Here is a 23,820-nt window from a genome sequence, read left to right on the forward strand (position 1 = left end):
GGTAGCCCGTTAGCGAATACTGGTCGGTCAGGACGGTGCTGACGGGCCGGGATCAAGTCACCCCTGAACCGTCTCTCGGTTCCGCTAAACCAGGGTTGGGAAAACTACGGCCGGGGGGCCGGATCCTGACCCTCGGGGCTTTGGATTTGGCTCGCGGGATGGCCACCCTAGAGCCACTCCAGGTAAGTGGTGCCGGGCCAGAGCCTGCACCCCAACTCCCTACCTGAGCCCCCTCCTGCACTCCACACCCTGCAACCTGAGCTCCCTCCTGCATGCCACACCCTCCTGTACCCCAACCCCCTGCCCTGAGCCCCCTCCTGCATGCCTCACCCTCCTGCACCCCAACCCCCTGCCCTGTGTTAGGATATAGATATTCAGGCCTGTCGGTAAAGGCCTGTACTCGAAGAATTGAGGTGTATTCTTATCATTGGCTCATTATCGAGGTATAAAAGAAAGAATCAGAATCACTGTCTGCGGTGTAAGGGTCTTCTCTTACTGTGACAGTCTGAGCCCTGTTCTCAGGCTAAGGCCTTTGGCTAAGCAGCAGAGGCAGCCATAAGCTGGGAAGCGACTGGTCACATCCTCACATACCAAACTAGTCCCATTGAAAGAAAGTGCTATGGGGCTGTTAGGATACAATCCTGTCCTGATAATGCCCATCGCCTCCAGAGAAAGGGAAGTGCCTAGAAGATGTAAAAAGGAAACTTAGTATGATAGCATCCTGTCTGGCAAGAACTCACTTATCCATAGCTGGGATGTGAAAACCTCACTCCTGTATTGTTTTGTCATTATAGTTCCCACTTTGCTATTGTTTATTGGCATGGTCTCTGTCTGGTTCTGTGATTGTTCCTGTCTGCTGTACGATTAATTTTGCTGGGTGTAAACTAATTAAGGTGGTGGGATATAATTGGTTACATAATCATGTTACAATATGTTAGGATTGGTTAGTTAAATGTCAGGAAAATGATTGGTTAAGGTATAGCTAAGCAGAACTCAAGTTTTACTATATAATCTGCAGTCAATCAGGAAGTGGGGGGGGGGTGTGGGGAGGGGGGAATAGGAAGAGGGAATGGGAGTGGGGAAATTGGAATCATGTTTGGCTAAGGGCAGGAATGGGAACAGGGACACAGGTAAGGCTCTGTGGTGTCAGAGCTGGGAAGGGGGACACTAAGGAAGGAAACTGGAATCATGCTTGCTGGAAGTTCACCCCAATAAACATCAAATTGTTTGCACCTTTGGACTTCGGGTATTGTTGCTCTCTGGTCATGCGAGAAGGACCAGGGAAGTAAGTGGGTGAAGGAATAAGCCCCTAACACCCTGAGCCCCATCATACACCCCACACCCCTCCTCTGCCCCTCTTCCTGCACACAGCACCCCCCTCCTATACCCTACAACCCAAGCCCCTGCCCTGGCCCTAAATTCATGGCCCTGCATACAATTTCCCCACCCAGATGTGGCCCTCAGGCCAAAAAGTCTGCCCACCCCTGCACTAAACACAGGCAGCTACAGCAGGTTCTCCAGGCCTTTCATGGGGTCTGGGGCTGGTCTCCAACCCCTCACTTCGCAGCCCCTCCACAGGACCCGGACGCCATCATCACGGGCATGCCCCTGGCTGGGATTTCTAGGGCAGGCAGCCCCTGGGGCCTTTTACCCAGCTGCTGCCTCTTTCCCTTCCCCTCAGTTTCGTGACTCAGTTTCACTTCCCAGGGGCCGAGCACCCACCCGCCCTTCAGCCTCAAGCAACCACCAACCCCTGCCCTGCCCGGCTCCCTGGGAGGTTTCGAAGAACAAAGTCCTGCTGTGTGGGGCAGGGGCGGCACTCAGCAATGGCCACCCTGGAGCCGGCTGCAGGGTGAGGGCAGCGGGTGTGACGCACTGAGAATTGGGCGTGGTTCCAGCCAGCGCCTGCCTCAGTTTCCCCATGTGCTGCAGGATGCACAAAAGGGTTAATGAGGCCTGTGGGGCGGTGGGACCGAACTGGACCCCCACCTCTCTGCCAGGAAGCCTGCCTTAGCACCCCCACTTTGCCGCTGACTGGGAGCTGCTCGGGGTAAGTCCATGCCCCAACCCCCTGCCCCAGCCCTGAGCCTGCATCCCCAGCCCAGAGCCCCCTCCCACACCCTGAACCCCTCATTCCCAGCCCCACCACACAGGGCTCACCCCTGCTCCCCAACCCTCTGCCCCAGCTCTTTTGGGTCACAGGCATCAATTTTCTTCAATGGGGTCACCAGAAAAAAAGTTTGAAAACCACTGATCTAAGGGGCCGTCCTCTATAGCACCGTGCCTCAGTTTGCCCCCAGCTGTAACCAAAGGTACCAACTCGCCCTGTGTCTCTCTCAGCCATGGAGGTTGGGAGCTGGAATCTCTGCCATTATATGATGCCAGCCGGTGGGCCAGACAGCACCGAGCGGGTGCTCCGGGTGCGAGCCGCTGGCTAACGGAGCAGGGCCGAGAGCAGACAGCAGTGGCTCATACTTTGGTGTGTGGCTCAGTGACACCCCCTTCTGGTAGCTTCAGCCCCATGGCGATGACAACCTACTATAGCTACGCACATCCAGAACTGGCTCCCAAGGGGCTGTGCGGGGTGGTTAGAAGAGCACTTGCTCTTGATGGGGACAGACAGCCTGTCCCAGCGGGCACCTGGGTCCTCCTCCCACCCCAACACCTTCGGGTAAGGCACAGCCCCCCTGTGCCTCAGTTTCCCCTCCCCCATAGCCTGCCTTGTCTCTTGATTGTAAGTTCTTTCAGGCAGGGATTTCTCCCACTCTCTTCCTGGGCGTGGCCCCGACTTCAGCGCCTCTCTGCCTGGACAGCAGCTGGCAGGACGGGGCACCCCCCCGATCCCAGCCCCCGAGGGGTCCCCAGTCTGTTTCAGCAACGCAAACACCCCCCATTCCTGGGCATTCACACCCTCCGTTCCAGCTGCCCCGGAGAGCCGAGCCCTGGCTTGGCAGCGCCACGTGGAGACAGACACAGGCGGGCGGACCCCGGGGGATTGGAAAAAGTGTTTAATTACGATGGGAAATAAAGGGGGGGGGGGGGAGACACTCCATATGCACACTGAGGGCCGGGGGGAGAGGGGGAATAACAGAACAGGCAGGGTGGGTGGAACAAGGAGATCCTTCTCAGCCAATACGCAACGGCACAGAGAGAAAGGCGCGAGGAGACGTCTCTACTACGGAATAACCATTACTGGCAGCCGTCGGCTGGGGGAGCCCTCAGGGGCCGGGAGGGAATCGGGCGGGGGTGGGGGTGGGTCTTTCTTTTTGGGGAGGGGGGGGAGAAAACAATTGAAAAAAAAAAAACAAAAAAAACAAAAAACCATTTTGGCCATAAAATAGAAACCCGCTGCATGGCCGAAGGGCCGGCCCGGCCTGGCGGCTACCAGAAGTCACGGCGGTGGTAGGAGTCGGGGTCGCAGTACTTGGTGACCACCACTCTGTTGGCGAACTTGCGGCCGGTGAGACCCTGCATGGCCTTCTGGCAGTCGAAGACCGAGGTGAACTCCACGAAGATCTGGGGGGGGGGGGGGGCGGAGAGGGGAGGTGTTACGGTGCCAGCCAGACGTGGAGGTGAGGGTGCGGGGGCCGAGGTTGGCGCTGTCCCGCTGTCCCACCCCGGGAGCCCCCCCCATCCTCTGCTGTACCCACCGGACCCCACTCCCATCCCAGAGCCGGGGAGAGAACCCAGGAGTCCTGGCTCCCAGCCTCCCTTGCTCTAACCACTAGACCCCACTCCCCCCGCCCCCCGCAACCTGGATATACATGAACCCAGGCATCCTGACTCCCAGCGGCCCCCACAACCAACCACTCCCCTCCCAGAGCCAGGGATAGACCCCATGCGTTCTGGCTCTGAGCCCCCCCCCCGCCACTAGACCCCACTCCCCCCCCCCCCCCGGATATACATGGGTGGGTGGGTGGGTGGTAGGAGGGGGAAGGAGCGAACCCAGGCATCCTGACTCCCAGCGGCCCCCACAACCAACCACTCCCCTCCCAGAGCCAGGGACAGACCCCATGCGTTCTGGCTCCGAGCCCCGCCCCCCCCCGCCACTAGTCCCCACTTCCACGCACCTTGCCGCAGCCGGGCACCTCGACGCCGTCGACGGGCCGGGGGATCTCGATGGATTTGACCACCCCGTACTTGCTGCACTCATCCCGCACGTCCTCCACGATCTCCTCGTACTCCTCGTCGTCCAGCAGCTCCTCGGGCAGCACCATGTTCATGAGGCACAGCACCTCGGTGGGGTGCCCGCCCATCTGCACCTGCGAGCTCATCAGCCCGGGCACCTGCAGCGTCACCGGGGTCTGGTTTATCGTGCTCTGCCGAGACCGGAGGGGGAGGGTTACGCACTGGCCCCGAGAGCCCCTTCCCAGCCAGACTGCCACGTGCTCCAGCCTGCGGGTCCTGGCCCTGACCTCGCCCCCAGTGCTGGGATCGGAGGGAGGCCGCCACCCCACCCCTGGGGGCTCGGAGAACCTCAGCCCTGGCGGTCGAGGGCGGGACGCTGCCTGCGTCTGCCGGGAGCCTGAGCCCGTCGCCCTTTGGGGAGGATGAGCAGGGCTCCCCCATCCGAATCAACTTGGAAGCCTCAGGAGGCACCTGAAATCACCCCACCCGCGGCCTCTCCAGCAAGATACCCAGTGGGACCTCCCAAAGATGGCCCTGGCACCCCAAAATAACGCGGGGGGAAAAGCATCACGTTTTCTGTTTGGGGAGGGAAGGGGGAGGGGAAAGGAAAACTGCCCCACCCGTTCTAGGAGCCTGGGAATTGCTAGACTAGATCAGACCAAAGGACCCAGCTAGCCTGGGATACCAACCCCGCTTGCTCGAACTCACTCCCCTCCCTGACCCGGGGAGAGAACCCAGGAGTCCTGGCTCCCAGCCCCCCATTCTACCCACTAGACCCCACTCTCCTTCCCGAGCCGGGGAGAGAACCCAGGAGTCCCGGCTCCCACCCCCCCACTCACCAGCGTGGCATTCTTGGCTCCGACACTGGCTCTCTGCACCAGCAGTTTCTTGTCACCCAGTTGCATGCCGTTCAGCCCGGCGATGGCCTTCGAAATCAGAGGGGAAATGAATCTGGCTGCTCCCAGCGCCGGAGCGGGCTGCTCCTCCCCCCGGCCCCCCGCTGCAATCAGCACAGACGCAAAGGGCAACGGACAGACGGACGCGCGCGCACACACACTCACGCAGCTCTCCTCTGCCCCCGGGGCGCCTGGCCTACGCAGCGAGCTGGTGCTGGGAGGGCAGGAGCGGCTGGCTCCGAAGGCTCTCCTGTTCTCCCCCAGGGGGCGCTGCGTTACCTGCGTCTCTGAAGGCCTCCCAGGCCACGGGCACATGGCCAGTCCGGCCAGCGGGGGGCGCTTGGGCCAGGTGCCAGCCACGGACGCCCCCTCGCCAGGCCGGCAGGGGAACTCTTGACCGACTGCACAACCTTGCTGCATTTCCCCACGCAGCAGGGGGTGCCCGGCCCCCAAAAAGCTGGGTGCGGGGCAGGAGTACAGACCGCCTGGGGACAGGGATGCTCAAGACCAAGTGGAGGATGGGGAGGAGGGGGCTGTTGGGACCCAGACAGGCTGGAGACAAGAAGTGCAAGGCGGGGGGCGGCCACAGCACAGTGACCCAGACAGGCTCAAGTCAGGTTTGGGACAGGAAGTGGAGAGAGGGCACAGCCCCAAAAGACAGGCTGGGCACAGGGAGGCATGTGCCCAAAAGATGGGGTGGCACAGTCAGGCTTGGGACAGGCCCAAGTCAGGCTCCTGACAGGGCGGGGAGCGCATGGAGGTCCAAAACACAGGCTGAGGACAGAAGTGGGCGGCGCCGCAGGGGGGGCAAAGGACAGGAAATGGTGGGGGGGGGGCACAGGCCTAAAGGACAGGCCAGGGACAGGGGGCGCAGGTCCGAAAGACAGGCTGGGGACAGGAAGGGCCGGGTGTGGTGGGGGGGGGGAGCCACAGAGACCCAGGCAGGCTGGAGACAGACCCAAGTCAGGTTTGGGACAGGAAGTGGAAAGAAGGGTGCAGGGACAGAAGGGGTTGTGGGGCACAGACAGGCTGGGGGCAGGACAACACACACACACGCGCACCCTCTCGCAACTCACCCAAGCGCCGAGGTCTCGCGCCCAGCATGCACCATTAGACCAGCTCTTTCTAAGCCCTCCGGGGGTGGGGGGAGGGGGGGAGAGAGTTGGGGGAGGGGTTATGAAGTTACGCGCATCTAAGGACCCTCTCTGTGGCAGGATGCCCCTCTCCCGCCAGCGCCGGGGCTGACTTTTTGTGGGGGGCGATTTGAAGGGGCGCACGGGGGCGGGGTGGTTTGGTTGGTTGCTTGGTTTTTTGCTTTTTTTTTTCTTTTTTTTTAAATCCAAAAAAAAATACATTAAAAAAAATTATACATATACTTGCATTTGAACAACTATCGCTGGGAATGCAGCGCACAGAGGGCCCCTGCTGTTACGGTTCTCTTCCTCCTCCTCCCGCTATAACAAAAAGCACAGCGGGAGAAGAGAAAACACCGTTATATAGAAAGTCCGAAGAGATTTCTATAAGGCTGCAACCGACGCGGGCAAGTCAGGATCGGCGCTGGAGGCAGCTGCGGCTAAGGGAGGAGATTTCCCGGCCACAGCGGGATTTGATGGGGGTTTTTATTTGGAGAGGGGGGGATCTTACCGGCTTGCATGGGCAGAGCAGAGCTGGGGTCTTCGGATTGGTTTGTGGCCGCTGTTCGGGCTAAGATTGGGGAGAAGGGGGGAAAAAGGGGGTGGGGGAGAGAAAACGAGGCGATCACAGCGACGAGGCGCGGCCTATGGGGGCCCCCGGAGCTGTAAAGGAGAGAAAGGCTGGCGCTCCCTAGGGGTGGAGGAAAAAAAATTTCACCTGCTCAAGGAGGGGAGGAGGAAAAACCAAACAAAAGAAAACCAAAAAAAAAAGGAGAACGCACACACCCCCACGGCTGGCTGGGCTGGCGGACGCAGGCCCCTCGGAGGGCGGCAGAGCTGCGAGGAGAGGCGGGCGGAGGAGGGGGGAGTTGGGAAGTACCTGGTCTGTGACGTTGATGTCCACGTACTCGCAGAAGGCGTAGCCCTTGGACAGCCCGGTGGCGCTGTCCTTCACCAGGTTGAAGGCCTTCAGTGGCCCGAAGGAAGTCAGCAGCTCCTTCACCTGGGGCGGACGGGGAGGGCAGTTGGGGCGGGCAGGCAGCAAGGACTCCTGGGCACGCCCCCCTGCCTCAGTTTACCCTCCCACTCTTTGTCTGTGTAGCCCAGGAGCTCTTTGGGGCAGGGTGGGCTCTCACTGTGTGCCCGGGCAGCACCCAAAACAACGGGCTCCCCTGGGCTTTGGCTGCCAGGGGGCACCTGGCACAATGCTCCCCCCTCATCTCGGTCGTTGGATGCCCAGGCAGTGACTGGCACGGGTCTGTCTCGTGGCTAGGCGTGACGAGCGTTGAATGCCACCGCTGCAGCCTGCCGTAATTCAAAGCCCTCCCCAGCAAAGATTTCACATCGCCCCCACTCTCGGAGGGCAGCCCTGGCTCAAACCAGAGCAGATGGGTGTTGAGAGCTGGGATATGCGGGCGGAGAAGCCAGCGGGCTGGAGCCACTTGCGGGGAAAAGCCCATTCCCGGTGCCCCGTGGGGCTGACCCGGGCGTTGTCGGAGGGAGACCACCCGCTGCCCCGTGCTCACCTGATCGTCGTTTAGATAGTTGGGCAAACCCCCTATGAAGAGCTTGTGAGCTGAGTCCGGGACCACGGTGGACACGACACCTGCCGGGGGGAAGAGGGAGGGGAACCGATGGGTGTCCCACACTGTCCTGCACGCTCTGGGGCAGCTGCAAGGCAGTCACGCCCCACGAGACAGCACCGCAGCCCCCGCTCATCCCGCAGGGCCACCTTTGTGGTGGTCCCTGGAGTCACAGGCCCCGCACCCCAGCCCAGAGGGGCCACATCCCAGCACCAGACGAGGGGTCCCCCTCTAACCAGCCCCTGCACCCCAGCCCCGAAGGGCCATGTCCCTGTGCAGGGAGAAGGGTCCTGCATAACCAGCCCCCGGTGGACTCTTGGACTCAGCCTTATCAGGGGCACCTGGTCCCTCCCACCAATTTCTCCAGCCTCCCGCCCCACACCCAGACGGGCGTACGTGACAATGCCATGCAGAACGTGTCTAGGGAAGGGCTGGGCAGCTGGCTGACCTGGGTAAGCTGATCTCCCTTGCCCCCGTGCCCTCTGGAAGAACGTGCAGGCCCGCTCACCCCTGTTGGCCCCACACCAGGGCCGGGGGGCTACTCACCTGGCACGTAGACAGATGGGTTCTCAGACATGCCGGGCAGCGGCTGATAATCATGGGGGCGGCGGATCTTCAGTGACTGCCCCTGGAAGATGATGCCGTCGAATGCCATGGCCTGGGTGGTCTCATCCACGGAGCGGAACTGCAGGAGAACCAGGGAGGGGAGCCGATGAGGGACACGGACGAACTTAATGCGGATGCATGCCACAGCCCAGAGCCCCTGCGCTCACGTGATCCGCCAGCGATTCGGCCCAGATCTGGGGGGGGGGGCCCCCCGAGCAGGACCGCTGCCCAACTGCCCACCTAACCCAGTCTCCGAAAACAAGCCAAGCTATGCAGGACCCCTGTTGTGTCAACTGCCTTCTGCACAACGCCCCCTACTGGCCACATCCGAATAACCTGGCCCTGGAAGGAGCGCTGTCCCAGCCCATCGCTGCGGGGTGTCTTAATCCAGGCTCTGAGCAAAGTTTTGACCCAACACCCCCTTCCAGGCACACACAAAACCCTCTGACCTGGTGCTTGAAGTCTAAGCTTCGTGACCTAGCTGGGAAGGATGGGGGGGGGGGGGGAGGGGAGCGGGGGCTAGAAGCCAGGTGTGTGCAGGGTGTGTGTGGTTAGAACCCGGGCAGGAACTTGCCCACTTTGCAGTGAGGACGCGGGCTAAGTCAAGCGAGCGCTGATAACCCTCCAATGCCTTCCCACAATTCCCCTACAGACCAGACGAGTTCCAAATCCTAGAACATCTCCACACAAAGACCCCTGGAACCCGGGCCCAGCCACGCAGGGCAGCGCAGCACCACGGGTCCAGCCAAGCGGCCCGGTTGCTCACGCCCAGGCTAGCTGTCCCATGCAGACATATCCCTAGTGGTTGGCTGATGCCCCGGGACAGGGTGGGGTGTCCGCCACACTAGAGCGGGGGAAATGACTTCAACCCAACTGATTTTCCACGGAAAACAGGGATTTTGGCAAAACAAAGTTTTGCACAAGAAGCGCCTGCTTCCTGGGAAAAAACACATTTCTGAGACACAAAACCCAAATGCCCCAAAACCAAAATATTCCTATTTAACGCTGGTGTAGACTCCAGGCAAGCAAACTCTGCTCACCTCTACAAGCTGGACTTCATCTCCCAGGATGCACTGCCTTCCCGATCCAAGAGGATAGGGCATGATGCACCATGGGAGCTGTAGTTCCCTTGCCTCAAACCCTTATTTGTATTTACAGGCTTGGGTCCCTGCTGGCCAGACTACGTCACCCATGGAGCAACACAGCCAGGGACCCCCCTAATGCATGACCTCCCCTCTCCAAGAAGGCACCCAGGGTGTATTATGGAAGATGGAGTCCAAACAGGTGGCCCAGTCTATAGAGGGACTGGGAGCATGAATCACCCCCTGAACTACAACTCCCATGAGGCAAAGCAGTGGCCTTTCAGCATTGAAATATTTCAGTTTTCTGCCAAAATATTCGGGTACCCAAATTTTTGCTGAAAAACAGAAACTTTCCAGGAAAGAGGAAACATTTTCCCCTACTGGCTCTGGATCACACTCCTTCCCTTACACACGGCAAATGTTCCGTTATCCCCGCCAATGTCTCATCCTCCCTCCAAATGTTGAACGGATCCTGGCCTCAGTCCCATCATGTGGAAAGGAGTTCCACCGGCTACTGGTGGGGCCCAGCTTCCCGCTCCAGGCTCCTTCAGCCAGTAATCCCACTGCCATGCTGCCCCAGAGCAGACCACTAAGTCCAGTATGCTCCCCACCCTGCTAGGACAGACTAGATCCAGTCCTGCATCCCGCGCCGCATGGGCAACACCCACCCAGAACGCACTATGGGCCATGGTGCAATCTTCCTCCTGTCCCTGCTGCAATCAAACACCACCCTGGAGCATGGACTCTACATCCCCTTTCACAGACTCCCAAGTCCGGAAGGGACCACTGGGATCACCTAGGTCTGGCCTAAGCCCAGACAAACTCACCCAGTGATCCCAGAACTGATTCTACAAGCTATTATGAAACCAAATTATTAAACAGGCAATTTGTGAGCACCTGGAAGGTAACAGGGCTACAAGAAATCGCCAGTATGGACTTGGCGAGAACAAATCCTGTCAAACCAACCTAACTGCCTTCTTTGACAGGATTATTGGCCTACCAGACAGGGAGACACGGCAGACCTTGTATCTTGATTTAGCAAAGCCTGACAGTCCCAAATGACATTCTCACAAGCAAACTAGGGAAAGGAGCTCCACATGAAATTCCCGTATGGTGGGTGCACACCTGGTTCAAAGACCAGCACTCAGACTAGTCAGCAATGGGTCGCTGTCAAACTGGGAGGCTGGTCCGGCAGGGGTCAGTCCTGGGTCCGGTACTAGGCAATATTTTTGTTAGTGACTTGGATAACGAAGTGGAGCGTGCACCTATAAAATCTGCAGATGAGACTGGGCAGGGAGGGGTCACCAGCGCTTTGGAGGTTAGAATTCCAAACAACCGTGAACTGGGTCTGAGATCAACCAGACGAACTCCAACAAAGACAAGCGCAAAGTGCTTCCCTTCGGAGACGGGGAGCCAAAGCACAGCTGCAAAATGGGGACTAACTGGCCAGGGGGTCGCATTGGCTTCCAAGGGAGGTTTTTAAGAACAGGTTGGACAAACTCCCATCAGGGACGGTCTAGGGACACTTCGTCCTGCCTCAGCGCAGGGGGCTGGACTCGATCTCTCGAGGTCCCTTCCAGCCTGGTATTTCTGATTCTGTAACTTCGGGGGGGGGCCTCGAGAGGTGCTTTCAGAAGAAGAATCCAGTCTGAATTTCGACCAGCCGAGAGATGGCAAACCTACCCCGACCCTAGGTCAATTGCACCAATGGCTCATCCTCCTCCCGGCGCCCCGGAATTTGTCTCTTCATCTTCCTGGGCCTGCCTCTTTCTGCTGGAGTGAAGGGTCGTCTGCCAACAGAAATCTCCTCCCCAGGGAGGTGCTTGCAAGCTGAGGGCCAATCCACCTTTGAACCGTCTCCGGAGAGACTAAATCGACTAAGTTTCTGCCATCTCATTACAAGGCAGGTTCACAGATTCTATAGCCAGACAGGGACCACTGTGATCATCTAGTGCATAACACAGCCAGAGAACGTCCTCCAAATAATTCCTGTTTGAACCATGGCAGATCGGTTTGAAAAACAGCCAGCATGGATTTCCGGTGCCGGAAATTCCACCCTGACCTTTGGTAGTTTGCTCCAGTGGTGAATTCCCCTCACGGTTAAAAATGTATGCTTATTTCCAGTCTGAATCTGTCTAGCTTCAACCGGCAGACGTTGAAGCAGGTTAGACCTTGCTCTGCTAGGCTAAATAGCCCACGATCACATCTTTGCTCCCCATCTAGGTACTTAGAGACTGGACCAAGTGACCCATTATCCTCCTAACTAAGCAGATTGACCTCCTGGAGTCTCTCACTATACGGAATGTTTTTCAGTCCTTGAATTGTTCTCGTGGCTTTTCTTTGAATGCTCTCAAATTTAGCAACATCCTTCTGGACTTGTGGACACCGGAATCGGACAACTGGGTATGTCACAGGAGCGCTGAGGAGCCCCAGGGCCTCATTGTGCCAGGCGCTGTACAGACAGAACGAAAAGCTGACTCACCTCCAGGAAAGCAAAATTCTTGTCCTGATTGATCTGCACAGCCAAGACGGGGTTGCCAGGGGCCTGGGTCAGGCCGCCGAGACGCATCTGAGCATTAAAGAAATCCATCATGGCCTCCTGCAGAGAGAGAGAGAGGGGAAAGAAGCGATGTAGGGCAGCATACCAGTAGGCCCGGAATTTCAAATAGATAGCAAAGAGCAGGTGGGAAAACTGGAACAGCCTACTTGCCTTGCGTGATGGTAGCAAACTTTTGTGCTACGAGGGATTTCAGCCCCACAATTTTCACTTTAAAGAGAAATGGAAACAACTTTTTGATCTTGGTTTTTTGCTTGAGCGAGAGTCAAATTCAAATAATAAGAAAGAGAGCACTTCCCCGACTGCTATCTGGAAGGGGTGCTGGCCCCGGTTGTCACCAGGCAGGACAAATTAAAAGAAAGGGCTCGCAAGTCACTGGAGCGGAGGATGTTAAAACCACGCCAGCGTTACTGTTACCATGTCCAGGAGCGAAGAGGGCAAATAACTGAGACCCAAATTGCACTGCTCACCGGGTAAGTAGAGAGACCCGTCTGTATGTGTCACAGGGACAGAGACCTGAGCCTACTCGGGACACGTGCAGCTACCAATTGCCAACAGCATTCACGGACACAGTCCCGGTTCCCCACCCAGGTACCCCCAGGCCTCCTTGGCTTTCAGGACTGACCCCCCACCCCCCCCCGGACGCTATCATGCAGCTGAGGGAGCGGTATACCCTTCAGCCACCTAGCTCAGGCAGTCAGCCCCAGTGAGATGCTTCGGTTAGTGTTTGTCCCAAAGCCGCTTATGTGTTTAGCCGCATGGCATCAACTTCGCTCCATGAATTCTGCTCTCCTTTGCTGCTAGCGCTGCCCTGTTTTGGGGAGAAAAGTTATATCTTCCACCGCTCCTCGACGGGTCCCAGACAGAGAGAGAAAGAGTGCGGGCGACACACGGACAAGAGAGAGCAGCAGCCGGGCTGCCGAAGCCACCAGTACCTCAGTGATGCCGAAGGGGATATTTCCCACGTAGAGGCGGCGGGCCTGTCGGGTCATCTGGCTGCCGACCACCGGGACCGGGGTGGGGGTCACGGCCAATCCGTCGGGGGTCATGGTTGGGAGGAGAGCTGTGGCTGGAATCTGACCCGCGGCTAGGAGAGAGAAACACCAATCCACGCATTCAAAAGCCAATTTCCCCGCCCCGCCCCCGCGCCGATGGGGAGTGGGGGGCAATGGGGCAGAGAGAGAGAGAGGCCTGGGGCGGTCAGCAGAGGTCTGCTCCCTGCTCGGACAGAAGGCACCTAGGCAGGATAGATACCTTGCATGGCTTTGTACTGCATGGGAGTGATGTGCTCGAACCCGGGCGGTGGCACGTCCCAGTACTTGCGGATCTTCTTCTTCTTCTCATGCCGAGGGGAGCGGCTGCCAAGAGAGGAGAGACGCGTCACCGGACAGGAGGGGCAAGGTTTGGCCTGGGCTAGGATGACGGTTTCTACCCCACGAAATGCTTTGATCCAGCCCCACCCAGGGTCACCACTCAGGATTGGGGAGAGTTCCCAGCCCACTAGCCCTGCCCTCTTTTTTGGCCAATCCCAGCAGCAGCTTGAGGCAAGAGCCGAGCGCCTAGACCAGTAGGGGGCAGCATGGAGCAGCCATGCTCTACCGTTGCTGACACAGAATCCCTCCTCCCTGGGGGTAAGCCAGTCCCTCCCGTGCCTCAGTTTCCCTACCTGGGAGAACGGCACTCACCTCAAGGGGCCAGCAAGATTTAGGGGTGACCTGCAGAGGGGAGGGGGAAAAAAAAAGGTCAGGTTGGTGCCCTTTCCTGCTTCTTTACGGCCGCTGAAAGGATCGTTCAGAGATTTCATTCCTGCATTCGCCATTCAGAGACTCTGGGGGCGACTGGAGAACTGGTTGGGTCAGGGCATTATAGGACCACCAGGAGAGAGACCCGATTCACCAAACAGGGGAAGGAATCTTCCGCTGACTTCCCCCAAAAGCCTGACGCTTGGCTCAGAGATCCCTGTCAAAATTCCCCTTCCAATTAAGGGCAGAGCAAGTGTCGAATGCACTCTCCACGCAGCTCAACCAGGGGAGCTCCAGATGTGATAACCCCCACACCCCAAACAGGCTTACATGGATGTCCTGTCCCACCCCGAACCCCCAAAAATTTCAGACCATGTTACAGAGCCATTGCCATGTTTTACAGGCTTTATGAACAGCTGGAATGGCACTGGGAGGCAGAGGACAGCGCCGGCTAGCGGTAACGTAGGCGGGGGAGGGATCTGGCACACAGCTCCTGGGGCGTTAATATCGGCTGCGGGTAACCCAATCGGCTCCTTTCAGGTCTCGCTGGACCTGTGTCCTGGCCCCGGCCTGTCAGCCCACCAAAGGGAAAGGGCTCTGTGGCAGCACACGTGGGACTGCAGAACCCTTGGTCTGCGCCGCCTGGACTCCTAGTGCGCTGGGCCCCCCCCCAAAGCTCCTGGCAGGGGGGAGTTATGTCTGAGAATGTCCCCCAGAGAATGGCCAGTGGGGGATAGAGAGAGGTATCCTAACGGCAGGAGGATAGAGAGAGGTAAAGAGATTTATTCTCCCCCCACACGTATACAGGTAACAGAACAAGTTACTGCAGAGCCCGGAACAGAACCCAGGAGTCCTGGCTCCCAGCCCCCCTGCTCTAACCACTAGACCCCACACCTGTCTCAGAACTGGGGACAGAACCTGTGTTCCCTCCAAGCTGCGTAGCCGCCCAGGAATCAATCAAGTGCCGCACACTGATTAGCAGAGCCGTGCACATTCAGCGGTGTGTGCTCGCTGCGCCCCTCAACCCCCGGCTGCTCTGCAGCCATGTTGCTCCTGCCCTCTGCCTTGGAGCCCCTGGCCAGCTGCTCGCGGGACCCTCCTGCTAGCTGAGCAGAGCGGGGAGGGGCACTGATATCAGGGCGTCCCTCTCCCCCCTGCCCATGTACCCCATCTCCGCAGGGCAGGGGAGGGGGGACAGGGCTCAGGAGCAGGAGAGCTGCTGTGGTCTAAATAACCAGCTTTCTGGTGAGTGAGTGCCTTAAAGAGAGAGCACACGGATCTCTCAGAGACTTCCCCAGCAACACACACACACACACACACCCAGTCTCTGGGTCTCTCTCTCTCTCTCACACACCCAGTCTCTGGGTCTCTCTCACACACACAGTCTCTGTCTCTGACACACTCACCTCCCAACACATACTTGTGTTGTTGCTGTTGTTGTTAATTCTTGGTTCTTCCTGCAATGCACATATAGTCTCTGTAATTTGACTCTTTCAAAGTGTGTTATTTTTGTTTGTTGACTGGTCTATGCATTTCATCATTTTATTTCTCTCTTAGCCTTGCATTTAATTCTTTGAGAACAGTGAGTTCTAAAATGCCTAACCTGTCCTGGCTGGAGTAATTATCCCTATGGGAACTTTTTAAAAATATATTCTCTCTAGGTTTTTGTGTTTCTACTGGTGGTGCACATCCGCACATTACCTGCACATGGATGGAAAAAAATTAGAGGGAACACGGGATAGAACCCAGGAGTCCTGGCTCCCAGCCCCCACGGCTCTAACCCACTAGACCCCCTTCCCCCCTCCCAGGGCTAGGATAGAACCCAGGAGTCCTGGCTCCCAGTCCCTCTCCCCCACTCTAACCACTAGACCCCACTCCCCTCCCAGAGCTGGGGGGTAGAATCCAGGAGTCCTGGCTCCCAGCCCCCCAGATCTCTTCCCAAGACCAGCGCTTGGGGCCAGCCATTCCTCCTCCAGCCACTCCTCGAACCGGCCACAGCACCAGTGAGGAACGTTGGGGGGACAAAGGATTTCTGGGGCCCAGCCTGCCCCTCCCTACCTGCGTCGCCTGCGGTCCCGCGAGACGCTGCGCTGGTCTCTGTTGCGCCTCTCCCGGCTGCGGCTGCGGCGCTTCCGTTCGCGGCTCCGCGAGCGGCTATGGCTGCGCTTCCGGTGACGGTTCTCCTTGTCGCGCTCTGCGGGGGGGGAGGGCGGGCAGGTTAGCAGGGGACGCATAAGCCCCCGCCCCAATTCTCAGTGTCCCATCCATCCTGCAGCTACCAGTCTCCCCACACGGGGCCCTGGGCCTTGCTTGGCTCCACTGCAGGTCCCGTTGCAATGACAGGCTCCAGTTTGCCTGATGCAGCATGTGAGGGACTCCAGCTCCCAGCATGCAACACTCCCTCCATCTCAGAGGCGCGGCCAGCAAAGACTCTAGCTCCAACCATGCCACACGGCATGGCATGCTGGGAATCGTAGTTCTGGGGGCTGCACCTCTACACTTTGCCTTGTGATGGAGGTGGCGCAAGCCCCCTAGGGAAGCCATTCAGGCAGACAGCCACAAGGAACCACAAGGCCTTCTATCCAAGGAGCGTCCCCCCACACCCACAGAGCAGGGACAGACTGCCCTAGATGCCAGGACGCAACCTTGATGCCAACTACCATGCAGCCTCCCTGATCCATTGCTCCCCTTTTTGCCTTCCCCCAACCGTCCCCACCCGATCCATTGCTCCCCCTTCTGCCTTCCCCCCCGACCGTCCCCACCCAATCCATCGCCCCGTAGGAGCACCAGACTAAATCCTCACGCACCTGATGCCTGCTGGGCTGGATAAGACCAGCCACTCCCCACTGATCGCTGCTTTATTGCCCCCCAACTGGGAGGGTCTCCCCCTCCAATCCCAGCGAGAAGAACAAAGGCCACATTTAGATGGCAAAAGGGAAGGCAGCAGAGTCTAAGTGAATTAGGCACCGAACTAACTTTGTAAACCTGACCCAACAGGAAACAGAACCCACCAGTGCAGATGCCCAGTTCTCCTCCCCCACTCTAACCACTAGACTCCACTCTCCTCCCAGAGCCAGGAGAGAACCCAGGAGTCCTGATTCATACGCCGGTGATCTAACCACTGGACTTCGCTGCCTCATACACCCCAGGCTCTGCTGTTTGCCTTTGCTATTTGCCCTGTCAATGTGACACTGAACAGCGCCTCTACCCCAGAACCACAGACATATTCTCCCCCACCGTATCTTGCTCTCTAAGCCCCAGATTCAGCGCCCCCCAGCTGCTTTGTGGGTCCCCCCCAGAGCAAACCTCCTGCCTGATTTCAGGAAGTGCCGAGGAGCATCTGCCAACCCCATCTCAGCAGATGGGGGGGAAAAGGTCAGGTGTCCGGGTTTTTAATAGGCTCTGCTACTAGAGAAACTACGCTTCGAGGGGGGACTTTAAAAAGGTTTGAAGGTAAAAAATAAGACACTATTCAAATATACCAGCATACGGCTCCTGGGGCATCATGGGTGCCCCCCACCTGCCCCATAGCTTCCCAGTCACCCCCACAGCTCTCCTCTGGCCCCCTGCCTGCTCCATAGCCCATATTCTCCCAGCCATCCTCTTCCCTCCACGTGCCCCATAACTTCAGTCCCCCATAACACCCCTTCCTCCAGCCCCCCACCTGCCCCATAGCTTCCCAAGTCCCCAAAGTGCCCCCTCCACTCCCCCATAATTCTCCTTCCACAAGCCCCCACATCTGCCCATAGTTTCCCAGCCCCTCACCCCATAGCCCCCATTCCGCTAGACCCCCACCTGCCCCATTGGCCCCCTTCCCCAACCCCCCACCTCCTCCATACCTTCCCAACCCCTCTTTATCCCCCCCTGCCCCTTAGCTCCCCTTTGCCACCACCACCCCCCCCGACAGTGCCTCAATTTCCATCACCAAACTGGGAGTGGGAAGGACTAGACTTAACCACCAGGGCTGTGTTTCTCAGGTGCCCCTGCAACACCCCCAGGGCCCCAATCCCAGCTCCAGTGGTCTTGAACTCCACCTTCCCTCACGTCCCATAGGCTCTGCAGGGTTCAATTTTACAATGGAAATGGTCTGAGCCAGGAGGGAGCGGAAGGCCCAAGCTCCAGAACAGAGCAGGTGCCGGCCAGGGACCAGACCAAGAGCCCACAGCTGTGCTGGGAGGGAAAACAAAGGCTGGTGTCATGGGCCGGGCTGTACAAAGCCTCGTTTGTGAGGACTGATCTGTTGATCCAGCCATGTGCGTGGGAGAGGAGGGGGTTAGATTTCTCGGTGGTGGCAGGGGGGACAGGCTTGGCGAGCTCTGGAACTGTGCAGGACAGACGGCAGAGTGTGAACCACCCCATTCCTAGTCCTGGGAGCAGCGGGAGGGAGTGGTTTTGGCACCTGCTTGGGAGCCAGAGCAGGGGAGGGGTTTCAGCTCAGGGATAATCCACACTCCCAGATGTGGGTTTCCAGCCCGAGAGGGGAAGGCTGGCCCGGCAGCTAGGGCGCCAGTCAAGATCCCGGTTCAATTCCCTGCTCTGCCACAGACTGCCTGCATGTCCTTGGTTCAGTCACTTAATCAGTCTGTGCCTCCATTTCCCCACAGCGTTGCCACACAGGGGCGTTGGGAGCGTAAATACACTAAAGCGTGTGAAGTGCACTGAGATCTACCAACGAAAAGCTCTAGGTAAGAGCTAGGGATGATAGTGACCAAGTCTGGGAAGCAACCAGAACTGCTGGGTTTCCATCTTGTCTAGAAGAACAGGGGAGAGCCCCTGGCCCATTGACGCCTGTTTACAAAGCAGGGAGAACACCCACCCTTTTATCCGCTGACCCTGGGCAAAGTCAACGCTCCCTGGCGTCAATGACTCATCAGGCCACAGTTCAGGCTGGACGGTTTCAGAGCCAACGGGACGCGAAGGAGAGACCACCCTTGACTGCCCCAGAGGCCATTTTGGTCAGGGGGCAGTCAAGCGAGCCTCGAGCCCACGACCTCCAGGATTATTACCGAGCTCCCGAACTCTTCAGCCACCCCACCCTGGGTTCTCAACTGCACGAGTTTATTGATCCCGCTTGTTACCGCTGCACCTAGCAAGCTGGGCCCTGTTTCAATCACAACCGGATGTCCCAGAGACTAGGTTGCTCAGCTCAGCCCAGGGGGCATGACAGAGAGAGTTACCAGCGTGGCTTGATCTCAGGGAGATCAGCTGGTCTTGCGGTGAGGCAGTGAGGGGACATCTGGACTCCAGAGTTCTACTAACCCCCATGTCTAGTTACGGTAATTACCTGGCCCCCAGGACCTGTGGTAACTTAGCACCTCACAGTCCTTGATACATTGGTCTTCTCAGCTGCCCTGCACTATTGTCTCAACTTTCCAGATCACCCCCCAACTACCACTTCTCAGCTGGAGATCTCAAAGCACTTTAAAAAGAGAAGTCACTTGCATTAGCCCCATTTTAAGGATGGGGAAACTGAGGCATAGAGGTGACTTTTGCCAACACAGGGAATCTGTAGCCAAGCAGGGAATTGAATACGGATCCCCTAAGCACTGGACCATCTTTACAGGACTCAGCCGCCTTCCCCCAACCATGCCATGGCCCTACAGATGCCGACTGTCACTCTGAAAACCGGGCTCTAGGATCATGGCAGGACTGTGTTAGCCGGGGTTGATTTTCCATCACAGGCAGCTCCTAGCACCTGCAGGACAGGTACATACAGATTTTTATGAGTAAATGTCAGTACACGTCTATTTCACACACCCAAACTGAGAAAAAATTCTCTTCAATCATTGACATTTACAAACAAGCAAAGTAGGAAGAACGCTGCTTGAGAACAAGGTCCCACCTCAACACGTACCAAACACACGGTGGCGTTAGACCGTTGTTGTCTGACCCACCCAGAACTTGCCACGGCCGTGAAAATTCAAATTGATAAAAATCTAAAAAATATGCTTAAAAACCCCCTAATTTCATGCAACTGTGAAAATTTAAATTGATAAACAGAAAAAACATTTAATGCCCATCATTTTGCACAACTGCAAAATTGTAAATCAGCACTTCCTCCAATTCCACGCAACTGTGAACATTCAAATAGATAAGAAAAAAATTAAAATCCATAATTTTGAGCTACTGACCATTTAAAGAGAGAAAAGTTTAAATCCCATAACTTTGTGCAACTGAAAATTTAAATGGATAAAAAGAGGAAAAAAAATGCTTAAAACCCCATAAATTTTCACAGTTCCTCAAAATTAAGTCAGGAAACAGAAAAAGTGGTAAAACCCCATAATTTTTGCCCAACTGTGAAAATGTACATAAACATAAGGAAAAAATGCTTTGAAATAATCCATATTATCCATCCAAATTACAAAAAAAAGACAGACTCAAATTCTGCCAAGCCAAGGAATATAATACCCCACACCTCTGAGGGGTTATTTATAAAGGCTTTGTGCTTTTAATAGGATGCTGGCTCTATCGGCTTCAGAGCTACCCTCCACTTTGACATAAGCAAGCCCCCAAAACACGATCTTTTTGTTGTTTTTATACAGGGATGGACTTGGAATTGATTCCAGCTTCACCCCAGAGCAGGACGCCCCATGTGCTTCCTTCCTAACACAAGGGAGACGATCGTACAGTCACGCAAGGGGTTTTAAACCCTTCCAGGTCCTGGGCCAGAGAAACCCACCGACCCATGGAGGGGTTTTCCCGAAGAGACCAAGCCACAGCCCCCCCGCTTCCTACCCAATGCTGTAACAGACATGAGATTCACATCTGGCCCCTAAATTGCCCATGGATGCCATCACCCCAGCATCCAAGTGCTGGGCGGGGACAGTAGGCCTGCCCTGCCTCCCAAAATGCCCCCAATGGTGACGTGTACCCCTTCCTACTCCAATTGGACTTATTTGCCACGAGGGGATGTCAGTTTCCTGCCCCAAGGAGGAAAAGGGGGTGATTTGGACTTCCCGCTCTCCCCAGTCTGAGGGGCCTGAGTCTGCTGGGATTGATGGTGTTCCTGCCCTTCTCTCCCCCAACCCCTCCCCCAGTCCCAGGGGGGAGAAGGGAGCACACCCACGTGTTTTACCCTCTCCCCAAAGCATGCTAAGGTTAATAATGGAGCTCAGCGTCTCTGCTCAAGGGGATGCTACAGGGTGGAGAGGGTCAGGCAGGGGGGAGCAGGGGCTGGCTGGGGGGATGCCAGTGGGGGAGGGACTGACAGAAGGGGTGCAGAGGCCTGTGGGGTGCAGGCCATGGAGTGAGAGGGGCACAGGGAGTTCAGGGTCAGGCTGGTGGGTTGTGGCAAAAGGGTGCTGGTGGGAGGCTATGGGGCAGGCACTCAAGGAGTGGGCAGGGAGCTCTGGGGGGCAGGTAGGGGTGCTGCTGGAGGGTATGTGGAGCAAGAGTTTGGGGCCGGGCAATGCTATAGGGCAGGAAGGCGGACACTGGCAGAGGAAAGGGGAAGTGGAAGGGGATGGAGAAGTTGGGGGCAGATAGGAGAGCTGGCTGGAGGCCATGCGGCAGTGGGGGGCCATAAGACAGGCACTCAGAGGTTGGGGGCACAGACTGGAAGGGGGCTATAGGGCAGGCTGTAGAAGGGTGAGCTTGGAGGGGGGAAGGGACGCTGAAGGCATGGCCCTCAGGAAGGTGCTCGAACTAGGGGAACAGGAGCTATGGGGTAAGATGAGGAGCAGGCGGGGAGTGGTCTATGTGATGGGAGATATGGGGCTGGCTAGAGATCTATAGGTTGGGGGGCTATGGGGCAGGGAATCCATGGGGTTTGCTGGGAGAGGCTAGGTAGAAGGTGTATAGGGCAGGAGATCTATGGGGCTGGATATAGGGCTATAGGGTAGGCAGGGAACTGGCATCGGGAGGGTCTATGAAGCTAGCTCAGACGATCCATGGGGGTAGCGAGAGACCTAGCTGGGAAGCCTATATGACTAGCTAAAGAGGCTCAGGGTCGGGGAGAGAGCCCTGGGGCCGGCCCGGGGAGGGCGCTATGGGGCGGGGGGGGGAGGGAGAGAGCCCTGGGGCCGGCCCGGGGAGGGCGCTATGGGGCGGGGGGGGGGAGGGAGAGAGCCCTGGGGCCGGCCCGGGGAGGGCGCTATGGGGCGGGGGGGGGGAGGGGAGGGAGAGAGCCCTGGGGCCGGCCCGGGGAGGGCGCTATGGGGCGGGGGGGGGGGGGGGGAGGGGAGGGAGAGAGCCCGGGGGCCGGCCCGGGGAGGGCGCTATGGGGCGGGGGGGGGGGGGGGGGGGGGGGGGAGAGAGCCCTGGGGCCGGCCCGGGGAGGGCGCTATGGGGGGGGGGGGGGGAAAGAGAGAGGGAGAGAGCCCTGGGGCCGGCCCGGGGAGGGCGCTATGGGGCGGGGGGGGGAGGGGAGGGAGAGAGCCCTGGGACCGGCCCGGAGGGGCGCTATGGGGCGGGGGGGGGAGGGAGAGAGCCCTGGGACCGGCCCGGAGGGGCGCTATGGGGCGGGGGGGGGGGGAGGGAGAGAGCCCTGGGACCGGCCCGAGGAGGGCGCTATGGAGGGGAGCCGTGGGGGGCGCTATGGGGCGAGGGGGGGAGCCGTAGGACCCGCCCGAGGGGGGCGCTATGGGGGGGAAGCCGTGGGGGGCGCTATGGGGCGAGGGGGGGAGCCGTGGGACCGGCCCAAGGGGGGCGCTATGGGGAGGGGGAGCCGTGGGGGGCGCTATGGGGCGAGGGGGGGAGCCGTGGTATCGGCCCGGGGGGGCGCTACGGGGCGGGGGGGGAGCCGTGGGACCGGCCCGGGGGGGCGCTATGGGGCGGGAGCCGTGGGGCTGGCGGGAAGGGCCCCCCCAGCGCACGCCGCGGGCCGGGCCCAGTAGGCGTTGGGGGACCCCGGTCCTGCCCGCTCCCCCCGGCCCGGTCCCGGCCCGGCCCCGCCCCCACCTTGCTTGTTCTCGTTGAGCTGCCGCTCGAACTCGTCGAAGTCGGACATCGCGGCCTCTGCCTCGCTCCCGCACAGGCCGCGGCGCCTCCCGCTCGGCCACTTCCGCCCCACGCTCGGGGATTTCCGCCACCCCTCGGCCCCTTCCGCCCGGCGCTCGGGGATTTCCGCCGTCGCTCGGCCCCTTCCGCCCTGCACTCGGGGATTTCCGCCGTCGCTCGGCCCCTTCCGCCCCGCGCTCGAGGATCTCCGGGCACCGCTGCTCGGAGACTCCGCCCACGCCCGGATCGCGGCTTCGGGGAGTTCCGTCAGCTCTTCGGCTCCGTCCTGTCCTCCCAGCCCTTCTCGACGCGGCTTCGGCTGTTTCCGGAGACGGAGGGCGCAGGCTTCGGCTCTTTCCGCCTCCGCGAAGAAGGAGAGAGCGCAGAATGTGGGGGAGGGGCCAGCAATCGAGCACTTCCAGGTGGAGCCGGAAATGGCGTAAGAGGGCAAAGGGCAATAACTCCCAGCCCCAAAAATCCCCCCTGCGCCCCCCAACTGCCCTAGAGTCCTCCAGACCCCCAGAGAGACCCTCCACCCCACCCCCACATTGCTCCCCAGCCCCCCACGTGACCACACTCAGCTCCCCATAGCCACCACTGAGCTCCCCAGTGACCCCCAGCCTCCCCCACTGACACCCCCAGCCCCCATTGCCACCCCTGCCCCACAACCCCCCATTGCCATTGTTTCCCCCCCCAGCTGGGCCCCCAACACCCACCCCCACTAAATCCAGGTCCGCTCCTCCAGCCAGGCCCCCATTTGCATTGAAAGAGCTGGCCTACAGGACAAAGCCGTCTGCCCTCCAGTAAGCGGGTGCCTGTGATTCCAGCAGCAGGGTGCGCCCCAAAGGGGCTGTGGGCCTGGTTTTCGTGTGTTCCCTTTCCCACCAGAGTCACCAGGCAACTGATGCCCAGGGCACGGCCAGAAATGTGGGGGTAGATAGGATGCAGCGTTCTGAAGCTCCCCCCTTCACACCAGGCGCTGTCTGAATGTCACGGTGGAGGCAAACCCTGCCCCAAGTGTAGGGAAGAACAGGAGGACAACTGGTCCCAGGTGCCTGTAATTAATAAGCCCTGGGGCCACAAAATCATGACAAGCCCACTACACCCCATTCCTCTCCCAGAGCTGGGGAGAGAACCCAGGAGTCCTGACTCCCCA

The 23,820-nt window shown here is 58.8% G+C and overlaps 1 protein-coding gene across 4 annotated transcripts; it reads right to left on the reverse strand.

Moving 5' to 3' along the window:
- Window positions 1–2,993: 2,993 nt before the first annotated feature.
- Window positions 2,994–22,796, reverse strand: U2AF2 (U2 small nuclear RNA auxiliary factor 2). 4 transcript variants are annotated; one of them, XM_037888430.2, is made up of 13 exons: window positions 22,626–22,796; window positions 15,786–15,921; window positions 15,134–15,184; window positions 13,671–13,700; window positions 13,240–13,343; window positions 12,921–13,072; window positions 11,911–12,027; window positions 8,287–8,425; window positions 7,684–7,763; window positions 7,038–7,160; window positions 4,968–5,054; window positions 4,071–4,319; window positions 2,994–3,516 (listed from the first exon to the last, which is right to left on the reverse strand). In XM_037888430.2, exons 1-13 carry the CDS (start codon window positions 22,672–22,674, stop codon window positions 3,382–3,384), a joined length of 1,452 nt encoding a protein of 483 aa, XP_037744358.1. In that variant the 5' UTR covers window positions 22,675–22,796; the 3' UTR covers window positions 2,994–3,381. The 4 variants fall into 4 exon arrangements, with proteins under 4 accessions (XP_037744358.1, XP_037744357.1, XP_043390599.1 ...); XM_037888429.2 differs by having other exon boundaries at window positions 4,968–5,063; window positions 22,626–22,783; XM_043534664.1 differs by lacking the exon at window positions 15,134–15,184 and having other exon boundaries at window positions 22,626–22,783.
- Window positions 22,797–23,820: the final 1,024 nt, after the last annotated feature.

The sequence above is a fragment of the Chelonia mydas genome, chromosome 23 (assembly GCF_015237465.2).
Source record: "Chelonia mydas isolate rCheMyd1 chromosome 23, rCheMyd1.pri.v2, whole genome shotgun sequence".
Classification (NCBI taxonomy): Eukaryota; Metazoa; Chordata; order Testudines; family Cheloniidae; genus Chelonia; species Chelonia mydas.